The 26,107-nt window shown below is 40.1% G+C and overlaps 1 protein-coding gene across 5 annotated transcripts in view; it reads right to left on the bottom strand.

Annotated features, from left to right (window-relative positions):
* Positions 1-26,107, bottom strand: part of LOC148851519 (protein GIGANTEA-like) — a 115,939-nt gene that overhangs the window by 28,640 nt on the left and 61,192 nt on the right. For all 5 annotated transcript variants that reach the window (XM_088946831.1, XM_088946829.1, XM_088946832.1 and 2 more), the window contains 2 exons: positions 1,004-1,244; positions 770-923 (listed from right to left, as the gene is read on the bottom strand). In XM_088946831.1, coding sequence (XP_088802957.1) covers positions 770-923; positions 1,004-1,244 — 395 coding nt within the window. The remainder of the gene's footprint in view (positions 1-769; positions 924-1,003; positions 1,245-26,107) is intronic.

The following is a 26,107-nucleotide window of genomic DNA, read 5'->3' as shown; positions in this document are numbered from 1 at the left end:
TCTCCAGTAAAATGGTATTATAATATTATCATTCCAGTACTAAAAAGAGTAAAACAAGTGAAATGCAACTAACAAACTAAAGGGGAAATGGAGTTTAACTAGTGCTTCCATGAAACAACTCTTATTAGGTAAAAAATGCGAGATGAGGTCAACCCAACAATGGAAATAAGACTTGAAGTAAGTACGCCCAATAAAACCAGGAACTGTCACTCAGCTAAGGCAGAATTGCTTGAAAGCACTACGTTATCAATTGACCTAACCAACAAAGGCAGTAGTTGCTTTTCTATTCCTGCCTTCCAGGAACACCATAAACATTCCATTTGACTATGAGTACTACTATTGACTTAACCAAACCTCAGAAACACTAACTATAGAAAAAATGTACATAAAGAGATGGACAACTCCTTCCCCATATTCAAAGTTCAAAGATTCAATATCTAAACGTGGGTACATGAGTTACATGATCCATCACCTTTCCAAGACTTCATCAACCTAATCCAATTTAGAGTGGATGTTGTCTACTTTATGAATCTGTCCAACACCAGCTTAATATAATTCCCTTAGACATCCTGCATTATGAGGTTTTCATAGGAACCTTGGATCTCCCAAGAACATGGAATTCAAGACATAAAATAAACATCACCCCTAGTGAAATCTTATCAGGAAAAACAATCTAATTCTATTTGTGCAAATGCATCTATTCAGCATGATATTCATCATGCAAGCTATATGTAGTTAAAACAAGCATATTGTGCCCTTTGGGCCTTACCCTCATGCCACCAGATGCATAATCTTCAGCTGCCCTAAGGAGCTCAACAAGTTGTACAGCAGCATCAAGTGCATCTGGAGCCCATGATGGTGGTGCTTCTAGAAGTCCAAGCAGAAGTCTCTGAGTAGCACTTGGGGTAGCAACTGCATAATACCTAATGAGGAGAAAAAAACAGCTTTAGAAATATTATTATGGAAAAAGCAGTGAAAAACAATGAAAGAACTAGATATCTACCGATGGAATAAGCGTGCATATGGCTCAAGAGCTGGCAATCCAGCCACTAAGTGCTCATCGAGAGGTGTTGTTGGAGGAGGAAGCAAAAGTGCAGGTACAGCAGCTGCTGTTAAGGTAGCAGTTTCATAGCGAGCAACTTCCTCATCACAGACACTTAATATAACAGCTGCACCATTAGCAACAGCCCACCTTGGAGTTGATGGAATAAACTGAGGATGCTTTCCAGATCCACCACCACATACTAAAAAGCAAATACAATTACAAACAGTGAGACTTGACTTTGTAGTCAAAATGTAAAGCATATTAACATAATAAATATCTTGGTCAAAAATATTATTATAGTGAAGAGACACCTTAATCAAACAGAGAAGTATCCAATTCAAAAACACCCAATCCCCCACCCCCCCCACCCCCGCCCCCAAAAAAAGAGATACAACTAGGGGAGAGATAATTCATAACAAGGGGGAGATTGAGGAGGATGTCACCCAAAGAATTAGAGAAGGATAGGCAAAATGGAGGGGTATATTTGGACTTTTATGTGATAGGGGAACTATGTTGTATGGATCAGAGAGTTGGGCAGTCAAGCAACATGTCCGCAAAATGAATGTCGCAGAAATGCGAATGTTAAGATGGATGAGTGGGAAAACTAGAAAGATAGGATTAGGAATGAACTTACCATAGGAACCTGGGAGTAGCTCAATAGGTGATAAATGAGAGAGAGTAGACTAAGATGGTTTGGGCATGTGCATCAAACACCTATTGCACTAGTTAGAAAAAGTGATTTGTTACACATTGAAGGGGCTAGAAGAGCTTGCTTGGGGTAGACCAAAGAGGACATGGGTAGAAGTAGTAAGAAATGATTTAATCACTAAAAAATTCAACAGTGAATATGGCATGAATAGAACAGATTGACAAAACAGGATTCATGTGGCTGACCCCATATAGTTGGGACAAGGCATGGGTGATGATGATGATGATGAGAATAGGCAAAGACACCATAGAATCATTAGTAGAAACAATATCGAGAGCAAATTAGGGCATAAATTCAAAGAAAGTAACATTGGAACAGACAAAGGACTTTCTAAAAGTAGGATTGTAACACTTATTTCTATTCTTTGTACAAGGATGGCCAAGAAACACATTTTACAGCCTTGGCATCCAATTTATACCTGGACCAAGGAGTTGAACAAAATAGTCACAACCCAAGATACGTGGAGCCAAAGGAAAAGGAGATTGAGAAGGAAAAAAACAGAGTATTACTATGCAGAATAGATGATGGCATTCTATTAATTAAAAAAATGCAGTAAGAACTAGATGTAAAAGACAAGAACTTCAATGAAGAATGTTCTAAGTGAAATTGCAGCCTTAAACCCTCACATCCACAAATCTGCAGCACCTAGAAACCAAAAACACCTGACCATGATGGAGTACAAATAACCTCTCCTAATAGCAATCGATCAGGTCTGTTATCTCTTTTGGATGATCGAATATATAGACAAATCATCAAAGACCCACTTTTGGGCCAAGAGACCAAAATGATGGCATATCAACTAGAATGCCTTGTTAAAGGGGATCTCTTCTTGTCCAAAGGTAAAATCTATTCTGAGCAATAAATGCCAGAGGTTAGGTCCAAATCAATTCTACCCCTTCCAAGATCTCAGGTAGCAAGAACCAGCATTGGTTATGTCCTTATCAAATTACCATAAATATAAAATAAGCATAACGAAATGATTGATAAATTGAAACAAAAGTTTTTGTGTGCATTGTGTTTAAACATAATATCATAGCACATTTCATTAAGATATAGGTAGTTTTTGAAGTCCATGGCTTTTCTTAGGCTCACGGGAAGCACAAATTATTGTATGACAACCTTGTGAAAAGGCCCTAGCCAAAGCTGAAATCTGGGCAGTCATCAGAGGTCTCAGAAGATTCCTCTCTCTGGGGGATACTCAGGCTATGTTATTCTCAGATGCAAAAACTGTTTTATCTAAAATGAAAATAACCACAGGAAACACCAGTTGGTGTGAACAATCTCTATACAATGACATCAAATAGAGAGAGAGAGAGAGAGAGAGAGAGATTTCAAACTTTAAGCACAAAGACCTTTCTACCCTTCTTTATGTATGGGGCACTCTACTCAACCTCAAACACAATAGATAAAATAACTTAAAGTAAAACATTATGAAATGACTCAAATACCCCTAGACTGTCGACTCTAACACTCCCCCTCAATCTGGTGACTATATATCATATAATCCCAGCTTGTTACGTACATAATCCACTTTTCCTCAACTCAACCCTTTTGTAAACAAATCAGCCCACTGACTCCCTGTGTTCACATATAATGTATTTATCACTCCATTGAGCACTTTTCTCTTACAAAATGATAGTTAGTTTCTATGTGTTTTGTTCTCTCGCGGAAAACTGGATTATGCGATGTGAACAGCAGCTTGGTTGTCACAATGCGACTTCATAGTATTGTTGAGTGTATACCCAATCTCTTGGAGGAGGTTCATTAATCACACTAACTCACTATCATACAACCAGTTCATACAAGAGAAGAGAACACAATTCTGGGGTGAAAAACTGAATCAATTGATCCCTCCCCAAGATCCAACATATATATATATATATACATAAAAGTCCTCACAGGACTAAAGAAGAAAATAACAAGGAAAATACAATACAATAGGGACTACAGAATAAGATACATCATTGGGACTCTACACACTCCCCCTCAAACTGATGCAACCCACAAGGAATAAATGTCTGGATCTCATCATGGACTTTGTGAAGATATAAGCAACTTGCGCATTGAAGGCGGCATGAGGGAGAGAGATAAAGCCAACAAGAAACAAGTCTCAGATAAAGTGGCAATCCACCTCAATGTGCTTCGTCCTTTCATGAAAGACAGGGTTAGAAGCAATCTTTATAGCAATAGTGTTGTTTGTATACAGAGGGATAGGAGTAGAGGAGTGACCGAGTTCCCTAAATAGAGATTGAAGTCAAACAATTTCACTACATACAAATGACATTTCCTTGTACTCCACTTCTGTAGATGACTTGGAGATAGTTTGTTGTTTCTTGCATTTCCATGAGATAAGAGAACCACTCATGAAGACACACCACTTGGTAGTGGAATGCCGTGTGTTGGGGCAGCCTGCCCAATCTGCATCAGCATAGGCCCTCAATTGGATAGGGGAGGACGAAGAGAAGAATAGTCCCTGTGATAAAGTGCCCCAAACATAGCTAATAATCCGATATACAACAATCAAATGGGGAATGGGGTTGATGGGGGGCAGAAACAAACTGACTTACAACCTGAACCGCATGTAAGATGCCAGGACGAGTCATAGTGACATAAACGAGAGACCCCACAAGTTGTTGATAGTCAATAAGTAAGGAACCTTTTGACTTGGACAATTTAACATTCAGCTCCAAGGGAGTATCAACCTGTTTATCATCAGTAAGGCTGGCCAACTTAACAAGATCAAAGGCATACTTGTGTTGGCAAATGAAATATCCTTGGTGACTCCTTTGAACTTCAAGTCCTAAGAAATAGGTAAGAGGACCCAAATCCTTCATGTGAAGGTAACTCTGAAGAAGAAACTTCAGGTCTTGAATTCCCTCTCTATCATCTTCGGTCAACAACATGTCATCCACATACAAGAGGAGAATTGTAATACCCTGGGATCTTTTCTAAACAATAAGAAGTAATTAGAAGCACTTCAAGCTTCAAGCTTTAGCTAACCACTTAATTGATCTAGGGGCATTTTTGGAATTTTACAATGGGGCCTCAAGGATCTAAAACCATAGGTACATAGAGCCCAAAAATCCAAACCTAACGACACCAAGATCACTGAAATTCGATACTATTTATTCCATCTTAAGACCCGGAGCTAGAACCGATTCCGCTTGTCCGATCAGAGTCATTTTGATCCTTAACCTCATTTCACGTCAAATCAAAGATCCAACACCATAGATACATAGAGCCCAAAAATCCAAGTCCGATGAAACCAAGATCACCCAAATCCGACATCGTTTTCCCCTTCATCTTAAGACCCGAAGTTGGAACTAATTCTGATTGTCCAATCAGAGTCATTTTGATCCTTAACCTCATTTCATGTAAATCCAAGTCCGATGACACCATGATCACCAAAATCCAACATCATTTACCCCATCATCTTGAAACCCAAAGCTAGAACCAATTCCGATTGTCCGATCAAAGTCATTTTGATCCTAAACCTCATTTCATGTCAAATCAGAAATACAAGACCATAGGTACGTAGAGCCCAAAAATCCAAATTCGACAACACCTAGATCACGGTCACCTAGACCCGACACCATTTAGCCATTCACCCTAACACCCAAAGCTAGAATTGATTCTAATCGTCCGATCGGGGTCATTTTGATCCTAAACCTTATCTCACATCAAATCAGAAATCCGAGACCATAGGTATGTAGAGCCCAAAAATCCAAATCCGACAACTCCAAGACCACTCGAATCCAACACCATCTTAAGACCCGAAGCCGAAACCGATTCTGATCGTCCGATCGGGGTTATTTTGATCTTGAACCTCATCTCGCATCAAGTCAGAAATCCAAAACCATAAGTATGTAGAGCTTGAAAAATCCAAATCCTATGACACCAAGATCACCCGAATCCAACATCGTTTACCCCTTCGTCATAAGACCCGAAGCTGGAACCGATTTCGATTGTTTGATTAGGGTCATTTTGATCTTTAACCTCATCTCACATCAAATCAGAAATTCGAGACCATAGATATGTAGAGCCCAAAAATTCAAATCTGATGACTCCAAGATCATTCAAATCCAACACCGTTTACCCCTTCGTCTTAAGACCCAAAGACGGAACTGATTTCGATCGTCCAATCGGGGTCATTTTGGTCTTGAACTTAATCTCATGCCAAATCAGAAATACAAAACCATAGGTACATAGAGCTTGAAAATCCAAATCCGATGACACCAAGATCACCCAAATCCAACACCGTTTACCCCTTCATCTTAAGACCCAAAGCTGGAACAGATTCTGGTCGTCCGATTGGGATCATTTTTTATCCTGAACCATATCCCACATTAAATCTGAAATTCAACCTTGGAGATGGATAGAGCTCAAAATTCCGAGTCTAACAGTACTAAGGTCGTCCAATTCTGACACTGTTAACCCCTCCATCTTGAGACCCGAAGTTAAACTCTACTCAAGTCTTCTATTTGGTATCCTCTTCACTACAACTTTGAACCTAAGGCATCTCACGACCAGAACTTCCCCCCATACTCTAGAATTATCTTAAAATTCAAGATTTAACCAGCTAAGGAGCTTTCAATCAATCAAGGCAATCTCCTAAACTTGAAATGTTCAATTTAGGTAAATTGGTGAAATTTTCCTCTTATTAACTTGATTGAGAGAATCTCCCCCAAAGCTGTCTTGACAGCCCCTTCCCCTATTCATTTCCTTCAAAAAAAAAAGTAATTTAAACCTCAGCCCTTGATCTCCCTTGTCTCCCTATTTCAGCCCCTCCATTCCCTTGTCAAAAATCTATAAATACCCCCTTCCTCATTAGGACTCTTCACACTAGAAAGTTGTGTATGCCATAGTTCTATATCCTATCTCTTCTAACAAGTTAAGCATATACTTCCTCAAATAAAAATTTATGTCATGCTTCAACCTTGCAACTTCTAGGCCTAAGAAGTATTTTAGTTTGCCGAGGTATTTTGTATGAAAGTGATCATGCAAAAAGCCCTTCAATTAATCAACCCCCAACTTATCACTACCTGTAATGACAATGTCATCTACATAAACCACAAATAGAACCTTTCCAGCTTTAGAATCATAGCTGAACATCGAATAATCAACTTGACATTGCTTGATACCAAAATCTTTAACTACCTCATTGAATCTACCAAACCAGGCATGCAAAGATTTTTTCAGTCCATAAATTTCCTTCTTAAGTTTGCACACCTTACCATCCTCCCCCTGAGCAACAAACCCTGGTGGTTGCTCCATACACACTTCTTCACTAAGATCATTGCGTAGTAAGGCATTTTTAATGCCAAGTTGAAATAGGGGCCAATCATACATAGTTGCTAAGGATATCAACTTACGAACTGAGCCAATCTTGGAAACAAGATAGAATATCTCTATATAATCTACACCATACAACTAAGAGTACCCTTTCGCAACCAACCTAGCCATTAGGCACTCTATTCTTCCATCTAGCAAGTATTTGATGGTATACACTCACTTACAACCTACAACATGCTTACTAGGAGAAAAAATGGTAGGCTCCCACGTGTGATTGTGATCAAGGGCTAAGAGTTCTTCCATTGCTTGATGCCACTTTGGGAAGATAATAGCTTCCTGGACATTCTTAGGAATATAAACAATAAACAAAAGGGAAATAAACTAATGATGGGAAGCAAAAAAAATGAGAGATAGAAACATAGTTAGAAATAGGATGCAAAGTACAACTATGTTTACCTTTTCGCAAGGTAATGGGAAGGTTAAGGTCAAACTGAGAGGGCACCATAGGGTTAGAAACAACTATTGGATCTATTAACGGAGAAGAAATTAGAGGAGCCAGAATTTGTCCATGTGTATACACGTGCCTAATTTGTAGTCGCTTAGTAAGAACCTGCAATGAAGTGAAGACTTGGGAGAAACAAGAATAAGAGGAATGGGGTTATCAATAGAAATTGGAAGTGGAAGCACACAAGATCAAGAAGAAACATCACCACTTGTAAAGAACAGAATAGATTCAAAGAAGGTAATATCAGGGCACACAAAAGAACATTGAGAAGAAGGATTATAACACTTATAGCCCTTCTGCGTTTGAAAGTATCCAAGAAAGATACACTTTGTAGAGCGTGCATCTAACTTGTCCATTCCTAGGCGTAGATTATGAACAAAGTATACACACCCGAAAACCTTGGGAATAAGGGGAAAGGGAGACAAATGTAGGAAACAAAACTAAGAAGGGAGATCGAGCTTTAAAGATAGACAATGGCATTTGGTTAATGAGAAAACAAGCTATAAGAATAACATCACTCAAAAAACGTTTAGGAACACTCATATGATGCAAAAGGACCGAGTAGTTTCAAGCAGATGACGGTTCTTGCGTTCAACCACCCCATTTTTTTGAGGTGTATAAGTGCAAGAGGTTTTTGATGGATGATTCCGTGTTGTTCTAAGTATTCTTGAAACAAGGTATAGAAATATTTCCCATTATCAAAACGAATAATATAATCAAGATAATACAATCCACCGGCTTCATGCCCTCCACCAATCTTCATCCCCGTCTTGAGATCCTAAAAATACAAGAGACAGGAAAGAAAGTTATAGAAAAATTTAGAGATTTGGTCAATTTTCTAATAAACATAAGATTGAAAGGGAAGTTGGGCACATACAAAGCTGAAGATAAAGATAATGATGCAATGTCTACATTGCCAACACCACAAATGAGAGAGGTAGACCATTAGCTAAAGTAACTGTTTGTGATGTAGAAGATGGAGAAAAGAAGGAAAACAAACATGGAGTCCTAGTCATATAATTGGTAGCTCTAGAATCCATAATCCAGGGTGAAATTTTGGAAGCCAGACAAGCCATACTTGAGTAGGGAAGAGTAGTCGTATTCTGTTGGGAAGTATCCTAAAGAAACCTTTCATACTCGTTACCTCCTTCCCAAAAGCACTAGTAGATGTAGAAGGTGCTTGGTCAGTTAGCTGGGTATCAATTGCTTCACCACCGCATCTTGTTGTCACATGATTAGCCCATGTAGAAGGTGGTCCATGTAGATCATAGAAAAAATTAATAGTGTGTCCTTCCATCCTACAGTGTGTACACTTTCTAGGCCCATAACTACTACCTCCACCATGACCTCCCCTTGAGTCTCGACCTCCATTACATCCACCACCACGACCTCCCTAAACTTTGCGACCTCCTCATTTATTTCCACGGCCTCCTCCTCTCATCACTGCAAAGGCTGATCTATTTGAAACCGTGGAACTCTTTGAAGACCCAATATTAATCATATAGAGTCGTGCAAACACCTCTCAAGAGAGGGAAGAGTAGAGCCTCTTAGAATCTGAGCTCTATTGGTTCGTTCATACTCAGCCTTCAAACCCATTACAAATCTAGTCACATCCAGTTGCTCTCTTTGTTTCTGTTGAATTTTAACATCTAATGTCAAAGGATGATAGATATTTAGCTCATTCTGAAGGTTCTCATACTAGCATAATACTCCCCAAGTGTTTGATTTCCTTGTTGTAGATTAAAATATTCTTGATAGAGCTGATATACGCTTGTAGTATTATCTTGTCCAGAATAAAGCTTCTTGACATGGTTTCACATCTCCTTAGCTGTATCAAGAAACATAAAATTCAAATTGATTTTGGGTTCCATACTATTCAATAACCATGTTATTATTTGTACATCTTCTTGTTCCCAATCACTATATCCTTGGGAAGTTGAGGGCATTGTTGTCAAGGTGGCACCTAGGTGTCACCTAGGCGACTAAGCGGTTTTATAGTGTCGCCTCACCCAAACACCTGGTTTTGTATACTAGGTGACAACCTAGAGACTTATGCGGGTGCCTAAATAAATTTAAGAATTTTTTTTCATATTTATTATTCTGATATTTTTATTGGCTAATATATTGTTTTAAAATAGAATTGGTTACATATTAACATTTTATTATTAAGCCAATACTAATAGAATACATTGTTCATTTGTTTTGTTATAGTTGAAAAACAGTCCTAGAAGTATGGGACTGCGCTAGAAAACCAGAAAAACTAACAAGAGAAGATTAGAGAAGAAGAGAGAGAGAGAGAACTGCAGCAAGGAGAGTTAGAGGATGAGGAGTTCGAAATTAACCTCCCTCTAACACTCTAATACTCTTTTATTTAAGTTAATCTTTGATAAATTACAGAGAGGCCCTTGAGTGGGCAGAAAAATACAAAAAACAGAACACTACAGAGTATGGGCCCAAAATAAGGCCCATAACAGAGAGAAACATAACAAAACATGAAGTGACAGACTATGTGACCCATCTCCTCTACACTTCCCCTCAAGCTAAGCATAGATGTTAATCATGCCAAGCTTGCCAGTGTCATGATGAAGCCTTGCCTTGGAAATGCCCTTGGTGAGAAAGTCTGCTGATTGTCCTTCAGAAGTAATGAATGGAAGACACACTTCTCCGGAGAAGACTCTTTCTCGAATAAAGTGTCGATCAACTTCAATATGTTTGGTTCGATCATGTTGTACCGGGTTGTGAGCAATATTGATGGCATCCTGATTATCACAGTACAACATCATGGGTTTGTCATGATCAATCCCAAGTTCTTCCATTAAGGACCTTAGCCACAGCAATTCTGAGACTCCATGTGCCATGGCTCTATACTCCGTGCGGAGGATCGGGCCACAACAGATTGTTTCTTACTCCTCCAAGAGACAACATTACCAGCCACCAGACTGCAATACCCTGAAGTAGATCTTCTATCATCAATATTTCCAGCCCAATCAGCATCAGTATAGGCTTCAAGTTTCAGATGACCATGCTTGGTAATAGAATTCCTTTCCCTGGAGAGCCTTTCAGATAGCACAAAATCCGTTCTGCTGCTGCCATATGAGTATCTCTAGGAGCATGCATAAACTGGCTAATGCAATTGACAGCATACGCAATATCTGGCCTAGTCATGCACAGGTACAGAAGCTTCCCAAGAAGTCTCTGAAAAACCCCTTTGTCTTCCAACAAAGTTCCATCCGAAGCTGAAAGTTTGTGACTCATATCAATGGGAGTTCAGCTGGTCTTGCACCCAGTTTTCCAGTTTCAAACAACAAATCAAGAACATATTTCCTTTGGGAAATAAGAATCCCATCCTTGGATCTGGCAACTTCTATGCCAAGGAAATATCTCAACTCCCCCAGATCCTTAATCTCAAATTCTGTACGGAGGAAAGACTTAAGGGCCAGAATGCTTGAGGCATCATCACCGGTCACTATAATGTCATCAGCATACACAATGAGATACATTGCTAGAGATTTACTTTTCTTCACAAACAGAGTATGATCTAACTGTGTCTGAACATAGCCGAATTTAACAAGTGCAGCTCTAAATCTCCCAAACCAGGCTCTAGGAAATTGTTTGAGACCATAAAGTGATTTCTTCAATTTACATACCTTTCCTTGCATATCTTTCCCATACATCCCTGGAGGAAGACACATGTAGACCTCCTCATGTAAGTCACCATTCAGAAATGCATTCTTTACATCTAACTGATAGAGAGGCCAATCAAAGTGAACTGCCAGAGATAAAAGAACCCTCACAGATGTCATCATGGCAACAGGGGCAAAAGTCTCCAGGTAGTCAATCCCATATGTCTGTGTGTAGCCTTTTAAAACAAGTCTGGCCTTGTACCTCTCAATAGTTCCATCAGCCCTGTATTTAATGGTAAAAACCCACTTGCACCCAACTGGATCCTTCCCTTCAGGCAAATCCACCACCTCCCAAGTACCATTTGCATGTAGAGCATCCATTTCGATCTCCATGGCATCTCTCCATTCTGGAATCCCAAGAGCTTCTGAGACAGACCTAGGAATGGGGTTAGAAGCAACAGAAGAGAGATAGGCAAAGTATGAAGGAGAAAGCAGGTCATAAGAAAGGTGTTTGGAAATGCAGTGTGCAGTACACTTCCGCTTCCCTTTCCTAACAGCAATGGGGACATCAAGGTCTGGGAAGGATGATTCCAAAGGAGCTGAAGCAGTACCTGTTATCTCATCTGTGATTAGGAATGTATGAGTCTCATCTGTTGTAAGGGAAACAACTTGCTCATTCCTGGATCTCTGCCTTTGATACACTTTGGGATTATGGAGAGGATGAGGAGGTAAAGAAATAGGGGCACTAGGACAAGAGGTATGAAGTGATTGATCTTCCTTTGATTCATTTAGTGAGGATACAGGTTTGTCAAGAGACTCAACTGGGACAGGAAGAGGAAGGGCAAAAACTTGTGACAGACTCTCCCCCTGTGGACAATGTCCTTCCTGAGAGGAACCATAAAAAGGAGAAAGTGCATCAAAGGTAACATCCATAGAGACATGTCGGGTGCCAGTCTTTGGATCAAAATAACAATAACCCTTTTGTGTGGGGGAGTAACCAAGGAAGATGCATTTGTGGGCTTTTGGTTCAAACTTATGTCTCAGCACACTTGGAATGTGAACATAACAGGTACAGCCAAACACACGAAGAGGAATTGGGAAGAGATCCTTGTTTGAATGAAGAAGACAGAAGGGGGATTTAAACCCTAAAACCCTGGATGGCATACGGTTTATGAGATAAGTAGTAGTAAGTACAACATCACCCCAAAATCTTGTGGGAACATGTGAGGCAAACAAAAGGCTCCTTGCAACTTCAACAATATGTCTATTTTTTCTCTCAGCAACTCCATTTTGTTCAGGGGTTCTAACACAAGAGCTTTGATGAATAACCCCCATGTCAGAGAGATACAAGGATAAACTCTTCTTAAAATACTCTTTTGCATTGTCAGACCTGAAAACCTTAATTCTGGTTTCAAATTGAGTTAAAACAAGCTCATGAAATTGCCTCACAAGTCTTGGGACTTCATCCCGGGATTTCATTAAGTATATCCAAGTAAATCTAGAAAAGTCATCAATAAACAAGATTAAATATCTGTAACCCCCCATAGAGGATAAGTGGTAAGGCCCCCACACATCCGAGTGCACAATATGAAAAGGAAAAGAGGATCTTTTATTGCTCACAGGGTAATTTTTTCTACAATGCTTTGACAACTGACAGGACTCACAATTGAGACTGGACACACTGACTCCCTTAAACAGTTTTGGAAACAAATGGCTTAAAGCAGAAAAAGGTAAATGACCCAATCGACAATGACTAAACATAATTTGACTAACAGACTCTGAAAAAATAGAACCAAAAGCAACATTCTTGGGATGATCAAAGCATTGGCCAGGGGTGTCGAGCAAGTATATTCCATTTGCTTCATGGCCACTCTCAATCACCTTCTAAGACTTCATGTCCTGAAACACACAGTGAGAAGGGAAAAAGGTTACACAACAATTCAATGACTTGGTCAGCCTACTTACAGATAATAAGTTGGTATTTAATTTAGGCACATGAAGAGTGGAAGATACGAGTAAGGAGTCTGTAGCCTTGACAGTTCCCTTGCCAGAAATAGGGGCTAGAGAACCATCAGCTAAGGTGATTTTGTCACGACCAGGAAATAAATCATATGAAACAAACAAAGTGGAAATGTTGGTCATGTGATCAGAAGCACCGGAGTCTATGATCCAAGGGGTTTTGTGATTACCTGAAGTGGATGCATGGTTAGCGGAAGCCCTTATACCTGAGTGAGCAAATGCAATGGTGGCTGGACTTCCAGAAGGGATGGATGATGAAGATACACTTTCAAGTTGGCTGATCATCTTTCCAAACTTCTCATATTTAGCTTTCATGGCTGCCAACTGTGCACTGGTAGACTCAACCTCTGTATTTGTGCTTGTGGCTGCATGTGCACTTCCTGTCTTTCTACTATCATTCTTCTTCTGGAATCTGATAGGTACAAGATTGGGATGCAATTTCCAGCACTTGTCCTTTGTGTGTTTCGGCTTCTTACAATATTCACACACCACCTCCTTCCTTCCTTTGCCACTGTGAGTTCCTGTAACCCCTTTGGGTTTAATTCCCATATTTGCAAAATGATCATTGATACCGACTCCTTGAACCTGCACTTGCCTCCTACTTTCTTCACTGCTGACCAAAGTATATGCTTGTGACAATGAAACATCTTCCTTGGACAAGATGTTTTGCTTTTAATGTCGTATTCAGAGTTCAGCCCTGTCAAGAACTCAAAGACCCTATTCCTTTCAACCAATTTCCTGTAGGTTTCAGCATCCTTGGGGGTATCCCATGTCACATTCAACTTCTGGGAGTAAGTTTCTACAACACTATCCCAGATTTCTTTAGCCGAGTTCATCCACAGGTAATGTTGGCTAATCTGTGGCTGCATTGAGTTCACAAGCCACCCAATCACTGTGTAATTCTCCTGCACTCATTTCTCATAGGAGGGATCCTCCTCTGGGGGAGCTTTCTTGCTCCCAGACATAAACCCCCACTTTCCTCTACTGTAAATATGAATTTTTACGGATTGTGACCAGGCCAAATAATTGGTTCCATCCAATTTAACTGTAGTTACAGCCAACAAGGAATCAGTTGTAGTTCCCGAATTATGTCCATATTCAGCAGTGCTCTTGTTCTCAATTTCTGAGTAGTCCATTATGTAATAGTTTCAATTAGGGTTTCGGCGAGCCTTTAAAAGTGATCTGACTTCAAAGAACTCAGATTGAGTTGAAATAATAGCAAACACAGCAACACACAAACTCAGTTCAGAACTGACAGCCGTGAGAACCAAGTTCGGTGGCAGCACTTTCAAAGAGAAGAAACCCTGATTCAGCCTTCAAGGAACAATCAACAGGCCTCCAAACAATATGTATTCTTGGTTCCCAACAATAATTTCCCAAGGAGAACAAAGAAAACAGTCCACAGTACCTAAGAGGACCTTTTACAAACACTATGTATGCAACAGTCAACACTTCACTGTTAACAAGCAGAAATCACTTCAAGAACACTTTGTCTAGGTCCAAGAGGCAGCTGAACTAAAGTAAAGGCTTGTACCACTTAATTTAAATCAGTTTTTCAGCTGTTTGGAAGCCCAATAACAACCGAACAATACTTCTAGAATAACCCAGAAATCAGTCTAGCAACAGTGGGCCGAATGGAGGTGTGCTTTGAATGCTTTAACAGTCCTCCCAAATAACAAAAAATAACTCAGCAAAGAACTGAGAAAACAACTTACAGTATCTCTGGTTTGAACTTCAAACTAGGTCGAACTCTTTGCTCTCTGAGCTAGCTTCGAAATCCCTTTTTTTTTTATTTCAAATCAGGCTGAAAAAAAAACTTGCTCTCTGATTCCTCCTGGTCACCGAACCCTTCTCCAAGTGTATAGAAACTTGGGCACCCTCCAATGACCTCCAAGAACCAGGCAAATGACTGTAAACATTCAGCCCTAGAACCTCCTCATGCAGTTGGCTGAACTAGAACCACATGAGGGACCCCAAGTAACGACCCGCTCTGATACCAAGTTGAAAAACAGTCCTAGAAGTATGGGACTGTGCTAGAAAACCAGAAAAACTAACAATAGAAGATTAGAGAAGAAGAGAGAGAGAGAGAACTGCGGCAAGGAGAGTTAGAGGATGAGGAGTTCAAACTTAACCTCCCTCTAACACTCTAATACTCTTTTATTTAAGTTAATCTTTGATAAATTACAGAGAGGCCCTTGAGTGGGCAGAAAAATACAAAAAAACAAAACACTACAGAGTATGGGCCCAGAATAAGGCCCATAACAGAGAGAAACATAACATAACATGAAGTGACAGTTTATGGGCCATTCGGCCCATCTCCTCTATAGTTGTCTTGCAAGGGCTTTTGCTTGACTAAAGAGGGAGGAGAACTGAAGGCTTCCAACTCCATCTCCAGCCCAACTTCCAACTTCAATTCGTAAGTTTCTTCTTCTTCTTCCAGCCCAGCTTCAGTCATTTTTTGCTTTTTTTTTTCAAAAAAATAGGGGCTCCGCCCCTATACTCCACCCTTCCTCCACAGCTCCACTCATTCGCCCCTGACTATTCTCAATTGCTAGTCTCGATCTCTTTTGTTTTGAAAAAATAGGGGCTCCACCCCTATATTCCTCTTTGCCCCTAATCCCCTTCCCCTCCTCTTCTTCTTCTTCTTCCCCTTCTTCTGCCCCTATACTCCTCTCCTCCCTTCCTAGTTCCTACATTTATTTTTTTTTTTTCAGTTTTCAAATAGAAACAGTCGAACCACACTCTTCTCTTCTTAAATTCTTCTTCTTCTTTTCTTCTTTTCATTGAATAAAATTAGGATGTTTTGTACTCTTATTTTTTTTATAAGTTTTTTATTGTAAATTTACAATGCCTTTTTTTTAATTTATTATTGATTTTTTTTTGTGTGTGTTAAAGGAAAAATGAGAAAAGAGAGCACTCAAGAAGGACAATGTTCAATGTTCACTTCAAACTCAAAGGTATGTCTTTGACTCTTTATGAATTTAAAAAATATTTTTAGTATTTATTAGTTTAGTTTTATAGTGTAGTTGCCTAGTTGGTTTAGACTCCTTTTTATTGAAAATAATATATTTAATGTTGAACATGAAGTCATGAATACATGCTAATTGCTAAATTGATAATATTTTATATTTTTAGCTTTTTACATGAAATTTATACTCATTTGAATGATTTAAGTGTTAATAGTTAGTGTACATGCTTGCTAGTTAGCACACAAAACCAATAAAATAGCTTAGAAAAGCATAAATAAAGTACAAACTAAGAAAACTAACATTTTAAAATTCCAATGCCTAGGCACCCTGTGGTCGCCTAGCCTCACCTTGGCACCTTGAAAACTATGATTGAGGGTTTTTCCTCTTTCACATGTTTCACCTTCATAGCTCTAAGAAAGACCTCCACTAACATGGCCCATGGCAGACAATTCTCACCATTTAGCTTGATGGATGTCATTTGTACGTTCATAAAATTAGGGGGAATCATAACACTGGATTTTTTATCACTGTTCTCTCCAAGGGTTGCCATGGGTATATAAAAAGAAAGAAAAACTCACTTCACAACACCACACTATACCACAACCAATCAACTACAGCTAGAACATGTGTTGTAACTGATTTCATCACTATACTCACACCTATCACTCACTTCTATTAACATGAAATGCACGGAAATCCACTTCTTATGCATACCTATCAATAGGTCGACTACAAGAAGTCCAAAAATTCACAACTGTGACTTTTTAGATCATTTAAACACCCCACATGAATTATTGCACATAAACTGATCATTGACAGTCCCTCTTCAATACATCGATTAGAAGGTTTCTCTAAAACTCCACTAAAACAGCACTTTCTACTACAAGTCAAAAATTGAGATTGAGAGAATCCAATGAAAATTTTATAAATTTGTCAAACCAAGCTTTCAGGGATTGCTTGAGCTCGTACAAAGACTTCTTCAACAAGCAAACTTTCCCTACATTGTTAGGAAGGCTTATCCCTAGGTGGTAAGTCCATATAAATTTCTTCCTATAGGTCCCCATTAAGAAAGACATTCTTCACATCCATATGATATAAAGGGCAAGAGTAATGGGCAACAAGAGACATGACCACCCAAATAGATTTCATTTTAGCAATAGAAGCCAATGTTTCTGTAGAGAAGATGGGCCAAATGACCCATAGGTTGTTTATTCTTCTTGTTATTTTGGGCCCATCCAGCCAATATTAAGTTCTTTGTAAATTCTTGCCCAACTAAGGGCCTCCTTGTAATTATTCAAATATATCTAATAAAACAGTGTTAGGGGGCTGAGAGAGGTGTGTTCGAAATCCTCTTCTCAAACCCTCATTGCAGAACACTCAACTCTCCTCTCTTCAGTTTCAACATGGTATCAGAGCGTATATGAACTTGAATATCCTAGGGCTGGAGGCTTAGTCATGTATTGCCTGATTCTTGGAGGTCACTGGACGAGCCCAAGACTAGAATCTCTTGGAGAAGGGGTTCAGTGACCAGGAAGAATCAAAGAAGAAGAAAAAAAGGGGGGGGGGGGGGGAGGGGAACAGCTCGGTTCTATTTTGAAGCTCGACTGTGTTTGGACTGTTGAAGCTCGAACAATAAGTTGTGCTCAGTTTTCTGGTTCTGTTTTTGAAGCTCGACTGTGTTTGGACTGTTGAAGCTCGAACTGTAAGTTGTGCTCAGTTTTCTGGTTCTGTTTTGTATTACCTTCGATTGTGTTTGGACTGTTGAAGTGTCCGAAAATCCTAGCTGTTCTGTACTACCTTCGACTGCATTAAATCTGGTTTAACCCAGAAATTTCTGGGCTGTTTTTCTCTTCTTCTTGGACTGTTAAAACCTGCCGAAACATTCTTGTAACAAGGCTGTGTATTGTTACTCTTGTTTGGCTGTTTTAGGGGGCTGTACGAACTGTTTTTGGGGTCTTTTCTCTTCCTTGACAGTGGGGTTGTCTCTATTGCCCACACTGTGTTTGTGAAAAGGCCTATTCAGCAATACTGATTGGTACTTACTCTTCTTGGCTGAGTGTACAACTTTGAAAAGGTACTTCGGCTGAGTGCACAGTGCCTAGGAGTTTTTGATTACTTCTTGAAGCCTGAACTCAGTGTATTGTCTTCTTGTGGTCGGCTGAACTCAGTGTGTTGCCTCCTTGTGGTCGGCTGAACTCAGTTATTGCTTGTCCTTATTCAGTATACTTGTAGAAGTCATCTGAAATCATATTTGGAGTGTTTACATGATGTACTCCTCAGAGTTTGAAAACAAAAGTGGTGCTGAATATGGACTGGTTCAGGGGACTCCAAGTGATTCCTTATTGACTGTGACCACAGTTAAACTAGATGGAACTAATTATCTAGCATGGTCACAATCAGTAAAGATTCATGTATGTAGTAGAGGAAAGTAGGGGTTCATTTCCGGGAGTAAGAAGGCTCCCCCAGAAGATGATCCATCCTATGAGAAGTGGATGCAAGAAAATTACACTGTCATTGGGTGGCTTGTGAACTCAATGCAGCCACAAATCAGTCAACACTACCTATGGATGAATTCAGCAAAAGAAATTTGGGACAGTGTTGCAGAAACCTATTCCCAAAAACTCAATGTGGCCCGGGCATATAAATTGAGAAGTGATGTAAAGAATTTAAGGCAAGGAGAGAAACTTCTTGCGGTATATTTCTCAACCCTGAAATCCCTATGGCAAGAGATTGACCTAATAGAGTTGTAACTTGGGACACCACCAATGATGCAGAAACCTACAGGAAATTGGTTGAAAGGAACAGGGTTTTTGAGTTCTTAACTGGACTAAATCCAGAATATGATATCACAAAACAAAATATTCTTTCCAAGGAGTGTCTCTTTGTCACAAGCTTATGCATTGGTGAGTAGTGAAGAGAGCAGAAGGGCTGTCCAGGTTCAAGGGGCTGATATTAATGATCACTTTGCCAATATGGGGATTAAACCTAAAGGGAATGTTGGAACTTCTAGTGGCACAGGAAAGAAATAAGTTATATGTGAGTACTGCAAGAAGCCGAAGCACACCAAAGACAAGTGCTGGAAGTTACATCCTAATCTTGTTCCCATTCGGTTTCAGAAAAAAACATGATAGTAAAAGATCAAGAAGTGCAAATGTACCTGTCGGGCCAGATAGTGAAGAGATGTCTGCTTTTGCACAGTTGGCAGCCATGAGAGCAGAATATGAAAAGTTTGGGAAGATGATTAGTCAGCTGAGTGATGTGACCTCTCCTTCCGACCCTTTAGGAAATTCTACTACTTCAACATTTGCTCATTCGGGTATAAGGACTTCTGCTAATCATGCTACCTCTTCAGGTAATCTCAAGATCCCTTGGATTATTGACTCAAGTGCTTCTGACCATATAACCAATTTGTCTACCTTGTTTGTTTCATATGACTTACTTCCTGGACGTGATCAAATCACTTTAGCTGATGGTTCACTTGCCCCTATCTCTGGTAGGGAACCATCAAGGCTACGGATTCCTTGTACCTACCTTCTGCCCTTCATGTACCTAAACTAAATACAAATTTGTTGTCTGTGAGCAGTTTAACCAAGTCACTAAACTATTGTGTAACCTTTTTTCCTTCCTACAGTGTTTTTCAGGATCTGGAGTCTCAGAAGGTGATTGGGAGTGGCCATGAAGCAAACGGAATATACCTGCTTGATACTCCGGGACAATGCACTGATCATCTTGGGAATGCTGCTCTTGGATCTGTCTCTTCAGAGTCTGTTAGTCAGATTATGTTGTGTCATTGTCGTTTTGGTCATCTGTCTTTTTCCGCCTTGAGTCATCTATTCCCTGAAATGTTTAAGGGAATTAGTCTGTCCAGTCTTCATTGTGAGTCTTGTGAATTGTCAAAGCATTGTAGAAGCAAGTATCCTTTGAGCAATAAAAGATCTTCTATTCCTTTTAATATTGTGCATTCTGATGTGTGGGGACCTTACCACTTACCCTCCATGGGTGGCTACAAATATTTTATCCTGTTTATTGATGACTTTTCACGGTTCACTTGGATATTCTTGATGAAATCCCGTGATGAAATTCCAAGACTTGTAAAACAATTCCATGAATTTGTTCTAACCCAATTTGATACCAGGATTAAAATCTTCAGATCGGACAATGCAAAAGAATACCTTGAGAAAAACCTATCCTGCTATCTTTCTGACATGGGGGTTATTCAACAAAGCTCATGTGCTAGGACCCCAGAACAGAATGGGGTTGCTAAGAGGAAAAACATGCATATTGTTGAGGTTGCAAGAAGTATCTTATTTGCCTCACATGTTCCTACCAGGTTTTGGGGTGATGCTGTACTTACTGCTACCTATCTTATAAACCGCATGCCATCCAGGGTTTTGGGGTTTAAGTCTCCCTTCACTCTTCTTCATCCGGACAAAGACCTTTTTCCTGTTCCTATTTGTGTCTTTGGCTGCACCAGTTATGTACATGTTCCAAGTGTCCAAAGGCATAAGTTTGAACCCAAAGCTCAAAAAGTGTATCTTCCTTGGTTATTCCCCCACACAGAAGGGTTATTGTTGTTTTGATCCAAAGTCTGGCAATCGGTATGTCTCAATGGATGTCACCTTTGATGAGTTTTCCCTTTTTTATGGTTCCTCTCCAGAAGGACATTGTCCACAGGGGGAGGATTTGACATAGGTGTTTGCTCTTCCTCTTCCTGTCCCTATTGAGTTCCTTGATGTGTCTACCTCTCCTTCAAATGAATCAAGGGTAGATCAATCGTTCCATTCTCCTTGTCCCAGTACTCTACCTTCTCGTCCTATCCTCAATCCCAAGGTGTATCAAAGGCAAAGATCTAGAAATGTGCAGGTTGTTTCTCCTCCAACACATGAGCCTCATACACTTCTAGTCACAGAAGAGACAACAGGTACTGGTTCAACACCTTTGGATTCATCCTTCCCTGACCTTGATATTCCCATTGCTGTTAGAAAAGGAAAACGGAAGTGCACTGCACACTGCATTTCCAAGCACCTTTCTTACAGTTTGCTTTCACCTTCATACTTTGCCTATCTCTCTTCTGTTGCTTCTCATCCTATTCCCAGGTCTATGTCAGAAGCTCTTAAGATTCCAGAATGGAGGGATGCTATGAAATCTGAAATCGATGCACTACACAAGAATGACACATGGGAAGTGGTGGATTTGCCTGAAGGGAAGGATCCTATTGGTTGCAAGTGGGTCTTTACTATCAAATACAGAGTTGATGGCACCATTGAAAGGTACAAGGCCAGGCTGGTTGCAAAAGGCTATACACAGACATATGGGATTGATTATTTAGAGACTTTTGCACCTGTTGCCAAGATGACATCTGTGAGGGTTCTTCTATCTTTAGCTGCTCACTTTGACTGACCCCTTTTTCAATTGGATGTGAAGAATGCATTTCTGAATGGTGAATTACATGAGGAGGTTTACATGTCTCTTCCTCCAGGGATGTATGGAACTGATATGAAAGGGAAGGTATGCAGGCTGAAGAAATCTCTTTATGGACTAAAACAGTCCCCTAGAGCATGGTTTGAGAGATTTAGAACAGCACTTGTTAACTTTGGTTATGTGTAGACACAGTCCGATCATACTCTTTTTGTGAAGAGGAATGGACCTCTGGCAGTATACCTCATTGTGTATGTAGATGATATTGTAGTGACAGGTAATGATGCCTCAGCAATTCATGATCTAAAATCTTTTCTCCATACAGAGTTTGAGATTAAATATTTGGGGGAATTGAGATACTTTCTTGGCATAGAAGTGGCTCGATCCAAGGGTGGGATTCTTATCTCCCAAAGGAAGTATGTTCTTGACTTGCTCTCTGAAACTAGAAAGATGGGTGCTAAACCAGTTGCTACTCCTATTGATATGAGTCATAAACTCTCAGCTTCAGAAGGGACATTGTTAGAAAACAAAAGAATCTTTCAGAGACTTCTTGGGAAACTTTTGTACCTATGCATGACTCGGCCAGATATTGCATATGCAGTCAGTTGCATTAGCCAATTCATGCATGCTCCTTGAGACACTCATTTGGCAGCTGCAGAGAGAATCCTATGTTATTTGAAGGGCTCCCTAGGAAAGGGTATTCTGTTTGCTAAGCATGGTCATATGAAACTTGAAACTTACACCGATGCTGACTGGGCTGGGAACATTGATGACAGAAGATCTACCTCTGGGTATTGCAGCTTGGTAGCTGGTAATGTTGTTTCTTGGAGAAGCAAGAAACAATCGGTTGTTGCTCGGTCTTTTGCTGAAGCAGAATACAGGGCCATGGCACATGGGGTTTCTGAATTATTATGGCTAAAATCTTTGATGGAAGAACTTGGAGTTGAATATGACAAGCCAATGATGTTGTACTGTGATAATCAGGCTGCCATCAACATTGCTCACAACCCAGTGCAACATGATAGAACCAAGCATATTGAAGTTTATCAACACTTCATTAGGGAAAGGGTCTCTTCGGGTGAAGTGTGTCTTCCTTTCATCACATCTGAAGGACAGTTGGCAGATTTTCTTACCAAAGGCATTCCCAAGGCAAAACTTCAGCATGATACCAGCAAACTTGGCATGATTGACATCTATGCTCAGCTTGAGGGGGAGTGTAGAGAAGATGGGCCGAATGGCCCATAGGTTGTTTATTCTTCTTGTTATTTTGGGCCCATCCTGTCAATATTAAGTTCTTTGTAAATTCTTGCCCAACTAAGGGCCTCCTTGTAATTATTCAAATATATCTAATAAAACAGTGTTAGGGGACTGAGAGAGGTGTGTTCGAAATCCTCTTCTCAAACCCTCATTGTAGAACACTCAACTCTCCTCTCTTCAGTTTCAACAGTTTCCAAATAATAAATACCATAGGTCTAAGTGTATCCTTTGGCCACAAGTCAACCCTTGCACCTCTCAATTGAATCATTTGCCTTGTGTTTAATAGTGTACACCCACTTGCACCTGTGAATAAACCCTAGTTGATTCTAGGTCAAAGTAGAGAAGAATGAAGAAAAAAGAAAAGAGAAAGAAGGAGAAGAATGTTCGGCCAGACTAGAAGAGAGAATGTGAAAAAAAATCACTCTCCTAGCCGACCCACTTGGATTTTATTCATAAACTTGGAGTTACAAGAAAGATAGTTTTGTCCCTCATATAAGATGGGACACATAACTTAAACTCAGAGACAATAGACCTTTCACTTCCAAGAAGATAAACCAGAATGACCAAAATACCCCTGACTCGAGCACTCTAACACTCCCCCTCAAGCTGGAGAGTATATATCATATAGTCCCAGCTTGTTACAAAAGTAATCTATTCTTCCCCGAGACAATCCCTTTGTGAAGAGATCTGCCCACTGATTTCCTGAGCTTACATGAGATGTAGTAATTACCCCACTTATCACTTTCTCTCTCACAAAGTGACAATCCACTTCAATATGTTTAGTTCTTTCATGGAAGACGGGATTGGATGAGATGTGAACAGCAGCTTGGTTATCACAGTATAGTTTCATGGGTTTGTCAATTGAGAACCCCATCTCCTGTAGTAAGTTCTTCAGCCATACTAGTTCACACGTGGTATGGGCCATAGCCCTGTACTCTGCTTCTGCACTACTTCTTGCCACCACTGCTTGCTTCTCGCTCTTCCAAGTTACAATATTGCCACCCAGGAAGGTACAATACCTTGTGGTTGATCTCCTATCTGATATAGAGCCAGCCCAGTCAGCATCTATGTATCCTACTATCTCAAGAGTTCCCCCCTTTTGGTATAACAAACCACGACCTGGAGCACCCTTTAGGTACCTAACAATTCTCAGAACAGCTTCCCAGTGAGGAACCTGGGGATGTTGCATAAACTGATTCACCACACTCACAACAAATGATATATCTGGTCGGGTAATGGTTAGATAGTTCAACTTTCCCACCAACCTTCTGTATCTTCCAGGATCATCAAACTCTTCACTGGCATCCACACTTAACTTGGCATTGAGTTCCATAGGAGTCTCTGCTGGTTTAGCACCTAATAACCCTGTTTCTTCAAGTAGATCAAGAACATATTTCCTCTGACATAGGTTGATCCCCTGTTTTGACCTCGCAACCTCAATCCCTGGGAAATACTTTAGCTTCCCTAGATCTTTCGTATTGAAGTAGTCCTGTAAGAATTTTTTCAGCTTGTCAATGCCATTGTTGTCACTTCCAGTTATGACAATATCATCTACATACACGACTAGCAAGATTGTCCCATCCTTTGAGTTATAGCTGAACACAGAATGATCAACCTGACACTGTTTCATCCCAAAGGCCTTTACCACTTCACTGAACCTACCAAACCATGCACGTGGAAATTGTTTCAGTCCATAGATTGTCTTTTTGAGCCTACACACCTTACCAGCCTCCCCCTGAGCAACAAACCCTGGTGGTTGCTCCATATACACCTCCTCAACAAGATCATCATGTAGGAAGACATTTTTGATGTCAAGTTGCACAAGAGGCCAATCATATATAGCAGCTGATGAGATTAACACCCGAACTGAACCAATTTTAGCCACAAGAGAGAATGTCTCCATATAGTCCACACTATATAACTGAGAATAGCCCTTGGCCACTAACCGTGCCTTCAATCGTTCCACACTACCATCAGGAAGATGCTTCACTCTATAGACCCATTTACACCCAATAGTGTGCTTACCAGGAGGAAGGGTTGTGAGGTCCCACGTGTGATTATGTTGTAGAGCAGAGAGTTCTTCTTCCATGGCTTGCCTCCACCCTGGGGAGGTAAGGGCTTCCTGTACAGTCTTGGGAATGGGAACCGATGAGAGTAATGATATAAACTTGCAAAGAGAAGCAGAAAGGTGAGCAGTGGAAACATAGTTTGAAATGGGATGAGAAGTACAAGTGCGTTTACCTTTCCGCAAAGCAATAGGAAGATCAAGATTTGAGGGAGGAGTAGTAGCAGGATCTGTCGACAGGTGCTGAAGTGGAGGAGGGGCCAAAGCACTTCTACGGGTATACACTTGAGTAATTGGCGGCCTCTCTGTAGTAACAGGCATATGATGTGCATCTGCAGTAGGAATGGGAGCTACGGGGAGAGGGTCCATAACTGCTACAGGAAGAGGAACCATAGAGGGAGAAGAAGAGACCCCGACATCTGAGAAAAAAGGAACTGATTCAAAGAAGGTGACATCAGAAAATGATTTATGAAATTTTGGGTTATAACACTTATACCCTTTCTAAGTCCTCGAGTAGCCAAGAAAAATACACTTCGTAGCTCGAGCATCTAGCTTGTCTACTCCAGGCCCCAAGTGTTGAACAAAACAAACACAACCAAAAACTCTTGGGGTGAGAGGAAATGGAGACAAAGTGGGAAACAACACGGAGAAAAGGGATTGACTTCCAATGATTGACATGGGCATCCGATTTATCAAAAAACAGGATGTAAGAACAACATCACTCCAAAAATGTTTTGGGACATGCATATTGATCATTAAGGACCGAGCAGTTTCAAGAAGATGTTTACTTTTCCGTTCAGCTACACCGTTTTGTTGCGGGGTGTAGGCACAAGAAGTTTGATGAATTATTCCATGATTAGGTATTGCTGAAATGGTGAGGAGATGTATTCTTTGGCATTATCGGAGCGAAGTATTTTCATATGAACACCAAATTGAGTGCGTATTTCAGCATGAAATTTCTGAAAAATAGAGAACAATTCACTACAGTCTTTCATAAGGTAGATCCATGTCATCCTTGAAAAGTCATCAACAAATATTACAAAGTACTTAAACCCATTGTAGGACACAACTTTAACTGGACCCCATACATTAGAATGAACTAAAGCAAAAGGACTAGAGACACAACTATCAATTCTTGGACTAAATGAGACTCGATGATGTTTGCCTAACTGATATGACTCACAATCTAACAATGAAAGATGACT

The sequence above is a fragment of the Nelumbo lutea genome, chromosome 5 (assembly GCF_056320005.1).
Source record: "Nelumbo lutea isolate HS-2025 chromosome 5, American lotus-T2T, whole genome shotgun sequence".
Classification (NCBI taxonomy): Eukaryota; Viridiplantae; Streptophyta; class Magnoliopsida; order Proteales; family Nelumbonaceae; genus Nelumbo; species Nelumbo lutea.
This window is presented reverse-complemented; position numbering and strand designations above follow the sequence as displayed.